The following is a 12,963-nucleotide window of genomic DNA, read 5'->3' on the forward strand; positions in this document are numbered from 1 at the left end:
ACCCAAGAAGACTTGAGGCTGTAATCGCTGCAAAGGGTGCCTCCACCAAGTACTGAGTAAAGGGTGTGAATACTTATGTACATGCAATATTTCAGTTTTTTATTTTTAATGAATTTGCAAAAATTCATACAAAACCTTTTTTGCTTTGTCATTATGGGGTATTGTATGTAGGTTGATGTGGGAAAAAAAGGAATTTAATCCATTTTGGAATAAGGCTGTAACATAACAAAATGTGGGGAAAGTAAAGGGGTGTGAATACTTTCCGGATGCACTGTATATAAACTTAACACAAAAAGTAAGGAAATTTGTGTTTGGTAGAATGCTTCTTGGCAATAAATCTTATATCAGGCGCCTGATTGTCAGCACCTGGGGTACCAGAAGCTCAAAACAAGAGTCAATAGCAAAATAAGCTGTTTGGCATTGGCAGAGGAGATTTGGCAAATTTTTCATGGGCACAACCCACATACTCGGCTCTGCTGCTCATCCCACAAATGCATGTTCCTTATAAATGTGGCACCATTTAAAAGAGAAATAAACAGGCTTTCCAACGGTATAAGATTTATTGCCAAGACGCATTGTTACAACAAAGAAATAATCTACCAAACACAAATTTCCTTACTTTTTGTTCTAAGTATATATATATATAGTCTCATAAATCATAAAGTCTGTCATAATTTACTTGACTCACTGGATTATTTTGCTCCTTATTTGTAGAGCACTTTCCCTACTGTTGAGTGTATACACATGTATATGTGTGTGTTTGTGTGTGTGTGTTTATGTGTGTGTGTATATCATATATATATATATGAGAGACAATGAAGGGAGGGGTTATCTGTGTGCATATGTGCACACTTGTTTGTGAGGTATTCGTCAATGAGTCAATGTCAGGTTAGCTCACCGATTTTTTTTGCCACAAGTTACAAGCAATTCGCAAGCCACAACCAGAGTAACACCCTGTCTGTGTCAGACCCTCCTGAACCATTTACAATCTGGGACTGTGCAGAAATGTCACATTTATACAAACCTACACTATGTGGAGAGTTAAAGAACCCTTCTTCCTATTACTCTAATCCCAAAGCCCAGAACTCACCAAATATAGTACAATACAAAATCCCAGCACCACTAACTAGACTCTCAGTCATGTCCTTTCTCTCTTCCATTTTTCTCATGTCACAGGCACTTGTGCGGCAATTTCCAGTGATTCCCACCACATCTCGTTCTCCTCCACTCTAACTAACTTCACATAAATATTATACTTCTTTCTTCAAATATGATAATATAAAATGTAACCATTTTTTCCCTTCTATATATATATATTCCTGCATGGGAAGCAGTAGGGGGGGGAAAATCGATATAGCATAGTATCACGATATTTTGTGTGGCAATACTGTATCGATACATGGACGCCAAATATCAATCTTTTATTATATAAATTGAAAATACATATTAAACTTTTGGTTACAGTACTAGAAAAATAAAATCAATTGCCTTTTCAGTCCACTAGATTGTGGTGCTGAGTCTTTCATTTGGTGCTTGATTTTTACTATTACTTTTTCTTTACTTTGACCCAAGCACATGCAAACTGAGTGAGAACGGGCAAAATGTTTAAAATCGCAACACTATTTTATCATCACCTAAGCATCATGATAATATCGTATCGTGGGGCCTCTGGCGATTCCCAACCCTATGCACTGGCCTGTAAATTTGTAAATCTTGCAATCTGTCCGTAGTCAACAATGATAATTCTTTCTAACCAAGAGGAGCTATATATTAGCATGTTCTCTTTACTACACACATGCTGCCCCTTGGCCAGGTCATTCAAAAATCACGTGTTTATGCTGATGACACTCAGTTATATATGCCACCAAAACTCCCAGATCCTAGTGCCCTAGCCTAGAAAATCTCACAACTTGCCTCTATGACATTAAATCCAGGATGTCTGAAAATTTAATGATGATAAGTCTAAGGTCATTGTGTTCAGTCCGGAAAATTCCATCAGCCCTTTTGTTACTAATCTTGGTGGTCTATCAGGTAGTCTTGAGCAGGCTGCTAGGACTGTTGGGGTAATATTCGATGCTAACCTTGTTTTGTTTTTGTTTTTTTCGGCATTTTCTGCCTTTATTTGATAGTCAGGACACAGACAGGAAAGGCAGAGGAGCGAGAGGGAATCACATGCAGCAAAGGGCCCGGGCTGGATTCAAACCCAGACCGCTGCGGTAAGGACTCAGCTTTATGTGTAATGTGCTCTACTAGGTGATCCACCAGGGTGCCCCTAACCTCGGTTTTGATAATCAAATCAAACACGTTTTTCAGTCATGCTTTCTCCAGCTCAAGCTAATCTCTAAAATTAGGTCATTTTTATCAATTGCCAAACTGCATAAAGTACATGCTTTTATCTATTCTTGGCTTGACTATTGTAACACACTTTACTCAGGTATCAGCAAGGGCTCCCTCCACCATCTGCAGTTGGTACAAAACACAGCTACTCGGCTCATGATTGGGACAAAGAGGCATGACCACATCGCTCCTGTGCTTGCCTCCCTACACTGGCTCCCTGTTATATTTTGAATTGATTTTGAAATTTGATTGCTTACTTTTAAGGGCTTAAACAGTCTTGCTCCTATGTACATCATACATTTCTGATTTATTGACCTGGTATACACCCTCTCGGCCATTAAGATCTGCAGATGGAGCCCTGCTGATTATTCCCAGGTCTCGGTTTGTTACAAAGGGTGATCAGGCTTTTGCTGTTAGAGCCTCCACACTATGGAACTCTCTTCCTATTGAACTAAGACAAACCAAGTCTCTAGTGTCTTTTAAATCTCATCTTAAAACTTTTCTTTTTGTGAAAGCTTTTACAAATGTTTGATATGTTTTCATTTATTCATACTGTTTATTTTTACTCTTACCTAATTGGTCTTATTCTTATTTTAGCCTTGTTCGGTTTTAATTTCTATGCAAAGCACTTTGTACCAGTGTTTTAGAAAAGTGCTATATAAATAAAGTTATCATCATTATTATTATTATTGTTTAAAATTATGAATCTTTAATCTTAAGCATTTTGAAGTTATTTTTCCATTATTTGCAGATACTCAATTAGGGTACCAAATTTCTCCTCAAGGGTAAATAAAGTTAATCTTAATTTAAATCTTAACCTTGATGAGTTTTTCCCATCAAAGGTGCCAGCCAGCAGGGTCATTCACAGATCTTCAGCATTTAGCTTATTTCACCACAGTCAAGCGTTCAAGACAAGGTTGCGCAATTGTTTTTTTGTGATTATAAATTGCGATTTCAGCTTCCACAATCACAGCCACATAGAAAGATTATTTTAAGAGAAATCACTACATTTGAAAAAAAAATCAATATTTTTAAGGGGGAACAAGTGAAATAAAACTTGAACCCACAGTTATTAAGAAATGGAGTAGTACGAAACAAAACACTAAAGATTTTTATTTTTGTAAGGATCAAGGATTACACTTTATTTTTGGGGGTCAGAAATTACCTAGTAATAAGGTGGTAATTACCACGTAATTTCTTAGAAATGAGGTTGAAATTACCTAGTAATTTGGGTTAGGGTTAGCTGTAAAATTACCTGTAAAAACTACCACCTTATTACTAGGAAATTACAAGGTAATAAGAAATTACGCGATAATTACCACCTTATTACTAGGTAATTTCCGACCCCCTAAAATAAAAGGTGTTACTGGATCAAGCAAATCTAACACACCAGCTATACAAGCTCAACTATTCATAAACAGATGTAAAAATAAACTTACAAAACTCCACACTAACGTTGCTTCTTGCATGTATGCATCAAATTTTAAAATGAGACTGATTTGCGGACCAAAACATCAAATCCAAATACACACGGCAAATATGTATGCAGGCCCATATCATACTAGGCTGTACACTGGAATCTGCATGTTTGGTCTTGTCAAGTTTTTTTGCAGTCAAGGTAGGCTGCTTTTCACTACAGAACAACTTTGCCTTGACCGGGAAACCCCTAAACTCTAATCCACATATTTACTTTTGTAAGACCAGCCTTAGTCACAACATCCAATTGTGATAACTGTTGGCCAAAAGCAACACTGCAAAACTAAAGTGCATATTTTGGGAACACCATATCATGGTAGGTGATCAACATTTTTTTTACAACTTTAGCCAATTTAACCCCCGACTGAACCCAAATTTCTATTGTACATAGCAAGACTGGACACGGGAATTTACCAGCCAATTTCCCATTTTTTCAGGTCAAAAGAAACTATTCTGTAGACTGATGCTTGATTACCGAACAAAATGTCTTTATGCATGCTCTATAATCCAGGTAAGAAAATTAAAGAAAGTTGAATCAGTCATCTGGCTACAATGTTTATTGACAGATACATTTCATCACTAATCTTAGTGACCTCTTCAGTCTAAACTGACTGCAGGTATCCCCATCCTTATAAACAATAGAGTTGCACAGCGACTGAAACCAACGATCAGTTTCATATGCAAATATGGACGTGACCATTAATTAGAGCAGGGGTGGCTAACCATGTGCCATGGAGAGCCATCCATGTGTATGCAGGTTTTCATTCCAGCCGGACTCCACACCAAGTGATTTCATTGATACACCCCTTAAACCAAAGAGGAAGAATGTATCAGTGAAATCACCTGGTGTGGAGTCGGGTTGGAATGAAAACCTGCATGCACATGGCTCTCCATGGCACATGGTTTGCCACCGTTGAACTAGAGTTTCAATGGCCATGTGTACTATTCACAGAGGATTAGGGAATGTTTGCAATCACAGCATTGCAAGATGGCGACAGATGTACTCTTAGGCCCCCCGAGCTAACAAGATCCTCCAAAAGGCACAGAGCTAGCGGTTGAATGAACGGGGGTAACAAACTAATTTTACCATCGACGCTTTGAAAGCCGAGGAGGAACAGATCCAACAGAGACTCACGTCACGTCTAGATGAGACCACTTTCCAACTTGTGATTGAGTTCAGTGATAAGGTTCTAGCTCAACACAAAAAGTCGAAAACCAGGCAGCAAAAGAAGTTCGACCTACTTGCTGCATGCCAGACATCGGCAGACAATGGATGACACCCTCAACGGCAGAGAGACGGACGCCAGACACACGCTGTTGATGTGAACAAGTGGACAAGAATTTGTCTGACAGAAAACCCGTCCAGGCTTGCTAAGGGGCTGAATTTTGCTGTCACGCTGAGGAAAATCCCGCTAGTGGAACTGATCACTGCCATGGAATCAGCGACCCATAAAAACAACATCGTCGACCCGGAAGCAGAGCAAGTGCGGACGAAAGTTTCAGCCTGTCTCAGCAATGTGAAGGCACTGCTGTCCAACATCAGCAGGCACGAAAGTTCTCAAGAATCTCAGTAAGGACAATAAAATAATCCCCTTTCCGGCAGACAAAGGCAGATACACTGTTGCATTAAACCAGACAGACTATCATGAGAAAGTTATGACGTCACTTAGCGACATGAATACTTATGAGCCCCTGAAACGAGATCCAGGCAGTGGTTACAAGAAAAAGGTGATAGATTGTTTGAAGCTGTTAGAACAGGACAATGCTATTGACATAATTTTGTACCACACATTATACCCAGGGGAAACTATACCTAGTCTGTAGGGTTTGCCTAAGATACATAAACAGGATGTGACACTACTGCCTATTGTTTGTATGACTAACTCAGTGGCCTATTACATCGCCAAGTTTCTTGCATCTATTCGTAACCCGTTGATGGGCAGTAATGAACATTACATTCAGAACACTATGGATTTTGTGGATAAGGTGAGGGACATCATTATGGAGAGGGATGAAAAAATGGTCTCTTATGATGTTAAGTCTCTCCACGTATGTTCCTGTTGATGAGCAGTGGAGGTAGTCTGTATGAAATTACAAAATTGCCTCACCCTTAGCAATAGGACCACCCTTAACACTGACCAAGTGTGTCTGCTCCTGAAGCTGAGTCTTCAGTCCACGTACTTCACATACAGGGGGCAGTACTATATGCAGAGGCATGGGTGTGCTAAGAGTTCCCAAGTCTCACCTGTAGTGGCCAACTTGTATATGGAGGAAGTGGAAAAGAGGGCTCTGATGTCCTATGCAGGGACATTACCTAGCCATTGGTTCAGATTTCTGGATGACACCTGGGTTAAAATTAAATCTCAGAATGTACCACATTTTACCGACCACAGTAGCTCTGTGGACAACCGCATCAAGTTCACCAGAGATGTAAAAAATGACAGGTTAGCCTTCTTAGACTGTGAAATTGCAATTGGTGATGGGGGACATTTGATTGTTTATGTTTACCGTAAACCAACACATACTGATCAGTACTTAAGGTTTGACCCTCATCATCCACTGAAGCACAAACTAGGAGTCATCAGGACGCTGTACCACTGAGCTGACCACGTCCGCACCGACACAGCAGCCAGGGAAAGGGAGAAATCCCACATTACACACAGGCCCTGGTTAAGTGTGGTTATCCTAACCGGGCATTTGTCAAAGCTAGGAAGATGCCCAAACAGTACAACAGTTGATCGAAGACAGGAGAAGGACAACAGCTGCCTAAGCGTAAACCAGTGGTGATTCTGTATGTGCCGGGAGTGTTGGAAAAGTTGAGACAAGTATTTTCCAAACACCGTGTCTCAGTTGCCTACAAACCCCAAAACACACTGCGCCAGAAGTTGGTCCACCCCAAGTATCAAGTCCCCTGGCATAAATGGAGCAATATAGTGTACGTGGTTAAGTGCCAAGAGGATTGCCATGACTTGTACATTGGGAAAACTAAACAGACACTGGCCAAAAGGATGGCCCAACACACGAGAACTAACGCGCCAGGCCAGTGGCCACTCTTTCAAGAATGAGGATGTGCACATCTTTGATAGAGAGGAACGCTGGTTTCAACGGGGAGTCAAAGAGGCCATCTATGTAAACAGAGAACAACCATCTCTGAACTGGGGGTGGGGGGGGTGGGGCTAACAGTATATCTGTCACCATCTTACAACGCTGTGATTGCAAACATTCCCAAATCCTCTGTGAATAGTACATATGGCCAATGAAACTCTAGTTAATGGTCTTGCCAATATTTGCATATGAAACTGATCGTTGGTTTTGGTCATTATTGTGTTGTTTATAAGGGTGGGGATACATGCAGTCAGTTTAGACCGAAGAGGTCACTTAGATGAGTGATGAAACGTATATGTCAATAAACGTTGTATCCAGACAAACTGATCCAACTTTCTTTGATACCTAGCAAAATGTCCGGTGGAGTAGAAAAACATAACACAGGAAAAACTGAATAGTTTAATAGGAAATGGTTAAGGAACGTGTGCCATTGGTGTGTATGGGTGGAACACTTATGTGGTTAATACAACCTGATTCAAACAATTAACTCAATTTCCTTCAAATATCATTGACTTTATTAATTCAATCTGCTATAACTGCCAAAGGGCTGTCTCATGGCCATCCATGGCCAGTCCCAGTGGTCCACTTCATTGATAGGGGAGCCTTTACACTCCTTTCCTGCAGGATCTCACAGTACACCAATAAGATGTCATTAGCAGTCATTCCTAAAACTCAACTCATACCCCTGAGGAGCCGGTAAGCGAAATATGTGCATGTTGAGGTACTGGTCAGGGGTTCATCATTATTAAAGGAAGTCTAAGCCAGGATTTCTTTTAAAAGACCGTGCTCTGTTCTGATTGTGTCTGATGATCTAGTCTACTCTGGTCCTACCTAGTCTATTCCTAGGCAATTAGTCTAGTTTTCTCTGACCTGATTCTATTCTTGTCCAGTATGATGTTGTCAAGTCTGTCTTGGTGCGGTTCAGTCGGGGAAAGTCTGGTTTAAACCTGATCTGGTCTGGGCTATTCTAGTCTGTTTATTCTGATTTGGGAAGGTCTAGTTTAGTCTAGGTTTGATTAACCTGGGCTGGTCAAATCTATCTCAATTTGGTCAGGTCAGCTCCAGTCTGATATAGTTTGGTTTGGTCTTACCTCATCAATTCCTCCACTTTATCATCAATGTCCAGGTCTTCTTCACTAGTATCAAACACATAGCCTTGCGCAGCCATGTTAGTTGCAACCATGCTAACGGGAAACCGTGGAGGTGAAAGTTTTCCATTTGTGATGGCAACGAGACCATTCTGGGGAGCTGCCACCATGGCGACTGGGTTGGTGGCTGTTGGTGGGAGGGGTGGAGAGTTTTCATAGTTGTTACTAAGTGATGAAGAGGGTCTGCTTCCTGGGAAATTGGTCTGAGTAGCTGTAGATGTGGTGGACGAAGAAGCAGTGACGGTGATGGAGGAAGAGGAAGAAGTCGTGGGTGGCGACAGGTGTGAAGCCCTGTGGCTGAACTTGTGTTCATGCTTCCTGTCAAGGCGGTCAAGGGTGTCTAATGCATGGAGGATTTCCGCCTGGGTCATCCCTGTCCGCCGCAACCGCTGAAGCAGGTCGATCTGCTCGATGGTGAAACGAGGCTCCTCACACTGCTGGGACATCCTGAGAGGAAGACAACAGAGGGGGACATTAAGACACTGCAGGGCAGGCCTGGCTAAGACTTATTCTGTTTGAACATTCAGTACACATCTTTACCCAAAACCACTCACAGGACACAAGGCTAAACATGTGCCCATGCCTCAGTGGGAATAAGAACCCTTAACCCTGGTAAACTTAGTCCCTTGCAATTCCATTTGAGCTACACGGGAAACGTAACGCCCACCCAGTTAGTGTAACGCAATGCTGGAAATTGAACAACAAATTCTGGCAGTGTTAGTGCCTTTCTCTATCCTCTACTGAGTTGCACAGGATAGCAGCCTAGCCAGTAGCTTATGATCCCACAACTTGAGGTCAATCTTTAACTTAGCTTTAAATAGCTTTGCCTTTTTTGATTGGATAACCCTTGTTACCTCCCAATTCCATGACGGCTTGACACAAAACCAAGCCTAATGCACATCACAAGACACACAGCCAATGGGATGATTATGGAATAGAAAAATCTAATCTATTCTATGTTAGCTTACTGCATGCTGATTTGACACCCCCTCATACACACACAGCATCTCTCTTCATAAGACACCAGAGCTCAGCAGCTGCTAACTAGATATGAAATGGATTCCTCTGTCAGCTGTAAAAGAAGGCATTTACAGAGAGTGAGAGACAGAAAGATGGATGGGAGGGAGAGGAAGACAAAGAGCGATGAGAGAGTAAAACAGTAGAGGGAGACAGAGAGAGAGGGTGAAAGAGAGAGAGAGAAGAAGGGAAGGCAAGAGAGAGAAATGAGGGAATGAGATAACACATATGGATCTGGGCTGGTCTGTTTGATGCTGAGAGGGAAAAAAGGTGGCAGTAGAGAATCAAAGTGAGGAGGCAGGGCCGTATGTGACGTATACAACACACAGAGATGTAGAGGAGACAGAGAAGGGAGGGGGGGTGACTTGGGAAAATGCCAAGAAAAATTTCCATCTTAGGCAGCCAAGCCCCATACTTTCTCCTTCTGAGGCAGGGGATGAGTCATGGTGTATAGGATATCAAACATACTCCCTGGGACAGGACGTACAGGAAAGACAGACTAGCACACATAGACAAAATGAGCAGATCAGCTGGTTTAGTTTTTGTCAAGAATGAAAACCTGCGTACACATGGTTCTCCATGGCACATGATTAAAGACCTCCAGACGGAGGTAGGGGTGACTGACAGCCACTCCTGACAGTGCAGGCACTCGTAAAACCACACTCACTCAAAACAGCTCTTGGATACAGACACAGTGCATTGAGCAGCCTATCAAAGACTTTTCTTGTATCTTGCACTCCGAGAGGAGAGGACACAATTACAAATCAGCACATCAGTTTCACAAACATTCCTAAGCTGCACGCAGCTATAATAACACAGTTACATTCCACGTATCAGTCGGGTCCAAGGCCATTAGCATTAGCACTAGCCTGAGGCTTAAGAGAAATGTGTAATGGCCCTGAATGTGGCTCTTGGAAAATGACATTATAGATGACCCTAATATTTGTTGAGGTAAAGTGCCAAACAGTCCTATACATCAAGTTAAAGAGAAATAATACCTCACTTGCAAATAAATGCTTTGGAGCCACTGAGAATCACTATGAGACACCAAACATACAGGAATTGTTCGTGACATTTGTGCGGCGCAGAAACATATATTGCCAACCTTAACACTGTGTAGGATATACTGGCATATGGTGCAGGGATAGAAAACAGAACAGTGGCAGACAGTGCTGTAGAAAGTGGAGTACATATATTACTCTGCACATACACAGATTAAGTATTCCGTTGCTATATACAATCACAGAGAATGGAATGCAGCCTTACGTGAGAGTCCAGCTGTGGAACGAAACAGCATACAATGTGAAAGCAGTGTAGTCAGAAAGAATTATATGGAGTAAGTTCTATGCACTAAGGAGGGCTGACACAGTTCCTAGGCCACAAGTCATATTATAAGTGGACCATAGGCATATTAACCATCATACGCCAAAGGCTTATCAATAGTGTTATAAATGAAATTATATCCTGCAGAGAACTACTGATTTAGGAAGCAAGTTAATCCATAAAAACACCCTCTCTCTCCTTTCATTTCAGGTCAGCTATGCATTTCACATCAAGCAATGCCTTTTTCATCAAATTCTGATTTCCTCAATGTCAAATCACACTCATTTCTACTAGCCACACACAGACCAGCTTGGCATATTGGTTTATTCCCTCTTACATCCGAGAACAGGATAGTTCAACAGATATACTTGATGTTCAGAATGTTAGTTACTTACTCCCCCTTAAAACATTAAGTAACTATACCAGCTGACCTTATTCAATCAAAGGAAACCACGCCACTTTGAAACAAGGATTGTGTGAATGCACAATGTTCTCTCTGGCCACTGGGCATTACTGAAATCGAGGATGGAGAAATACTACGAATTAAAACCTATATTCATTTAAAACAGCATGTAGAGGAAACGTACTGAAAATAGCGCACATAAACACACGTGCACACGCATGAGCACACGTTCCGATCGCATTTACAACCACTGCAAAACTTCAAACCACAGTGGCTATGGACCCATGACTAACAAATTAAACAGTTACGAGGCAACCCATCTGACTTTGCTGATTATTTCTCTACAATGTCTGAACTCACTTTTTTTATAATCCGTGTCAATCAACCCGCCCAAACACGGCAAGCCGACTAAATCCTCTCCATTCAGGCGCAGGAGAAGTTGATTCCCCAGTTGTTCTGCAGACAGATGTTGAAATGCTGGGTAGGAAGAGACACAGACTAAACTAATATTTTAGCCTGATAATGTTGCAGTTCCCTGACGTTGGGCAACTTCTTTGTTATTGTCCATGTTTCGCTCAAACAAAAACTAAAGGGAAGGCTGAATGGCATCGGTCTGGTTGCTTGCTGACGAACGACAGCAATGTGGCAGTGCCAAGTGCCAAGTGTAAATGGGCGAGCCTGCGGGATGGTAACTAGCTAGCCGCCGTTAGCAGAAACCAAGTTGTAAAGCCTGCAAGTCTTACCTTGAGGTTTGCGTCTGTGACCGCCGGCCAACAGCATTTAACAGTTGTGTAGATTTGGTCCCTTGTATTTCCAAGGCAAACGGTCACCGCTGTTTTTTCCCAAATGCTTTTCCGTTTCTAATTGGATTTGGTTTGGTAGTGAGACTGATTTGCCTTTGTCCGACAGACAGAGGCCATATTGACATGATGACGCAAGGTTACATGGGATTTGTAGTTGTCTCAAGTGCCAAAACTAACCTCGCAGACAGCCTGCGTTGCGGTCATCCTCACTCCCCAGCCCCCCCCCCCCCCTCTCTCTCTCTCTAAGTGTTTGTTTAGCTGTTTTTGTGGGACGCTATAAGAACTATGAAACCAGAAACAAGCTACATTTGGGGACCAAAGGTTATGTTAGGATTACAGTTGACGTTAGGGGTTAGGTTTACAAGTGTCTTTGTTCTTTTTTCCTTTTGTTTTTTTGTTTGTTCTTTTTTGTGTTTTTTTTTATCTTACAGTTTAGGTCGGTCGTAGGTTTAGGTTTCAAGCAAGAATTAAGGTTAGTGTCTTTATGCATGCTCAATAATCCAGGTAAGGAAATCACAGAAAGTTTGATCAGTTCATCTGGACGCAACATGTATTGAGAGAAACGTGTCATCACGCATCTAAGTGACCTCTTCAGTCTCAGCCTACTACAGGTATCCCCACCCTTATAAACAATACAGTGGCATAATGACCGAAAACAACGATAAGTTCCATATGCAAATTGCCGTGACCATTAATTAGAGTTTCAATGGTCAATTTTGCGATTCACAGAGGATTGGTCAAACGGGAGTCATAGAGGCCATCTATGTGAAGAGGAAACGACCATCCCTGGGTGGGGGGGGGGGCTAAGAGTACATCTTTCATCATGTCTTTATAACCCTAACCTTAAGAGAGTCGAATCAGTTCATATGGACACGACCTTTATTGAGAGAAACGTTTCATCACTCATATTTCAGCATCTTTGTTATGTGCTCTGCACCGTTGCACTTTACCCCCTCTTATTTCGCCTATTTATAGTCAATCTTGTGTATATATCTGAAGACCGTTGTATTGTAGTGTTGTTATTCTATGTTAAGTACACCGAGAGAGCCACGAAACCGGAGTCAAATTCCATGTATGTGCCTTAATTTCCTACATCGCCAATAAACATGATTCTGATTCTGATCCAAGTGACCTTTTCAGTCTAAACTGGCTGCAGGTATCCCCACCCTTATAAACAATACAATGGCATGATGACCGAAACCAGTTTCATATGCAAATGAAACTGGTCGTTATGCAACTGTAATGTTTATAGGGGTGGGGATACTTGCAGTCAGTTTAGACTGAAGAGGTCACTTAGATGAGTGATGAAATGTATCTGTCAATAAACGCTGTATCCAGACGAACTGATTCA

The 12,963-nt window shown here is 41.6% G+C and overlaps 1 protein-coding gene across 1 annotated transcript in view; it reads right to left on the minus strand.

The window, feature by feature from the left end:
* The window catches only part of LOC130111688 (homeobox-containing protein 1-like), a 28,177-nt gene extending 16,467 nt beyond the window's left edge, over window positions 1-11,710 (minus strand). Inside the window, exons 1-2 of the mRNA XM_056278947.1 lie at window positions 11,553-11,710; window positions 8,010-8,513 (exon numbers count right to left, since the gene is read on the minus strand). Of these exons, the coding sequence (XP_056134922.1) occupies window positions 8,010-8,512 (503 nt within the window). The 5' untranslated portion in view covers window position 8,513; window positions 11,553-11,710. The remainder of the gene's footprint in view (window positions 1-8,009; window positions 8,514-11,552) is intronic.
* Window positions 11,711-12,963: the final 1,253 nt, after the last annotated feature.

Source organism: Lampris incognitus, chromosome 4, assembly GCF_029633865.1.
Source record: "Lampris incognitus isolate fLamInc1 chromosome 4, fLamInc1.hap2, whole genome shotgun sequence".
NCBI lineage: Eukaryota > Metazoa > Chordata > Actinopteri > Lampriformes > Lampridae > Lampris > Lampris incognitus.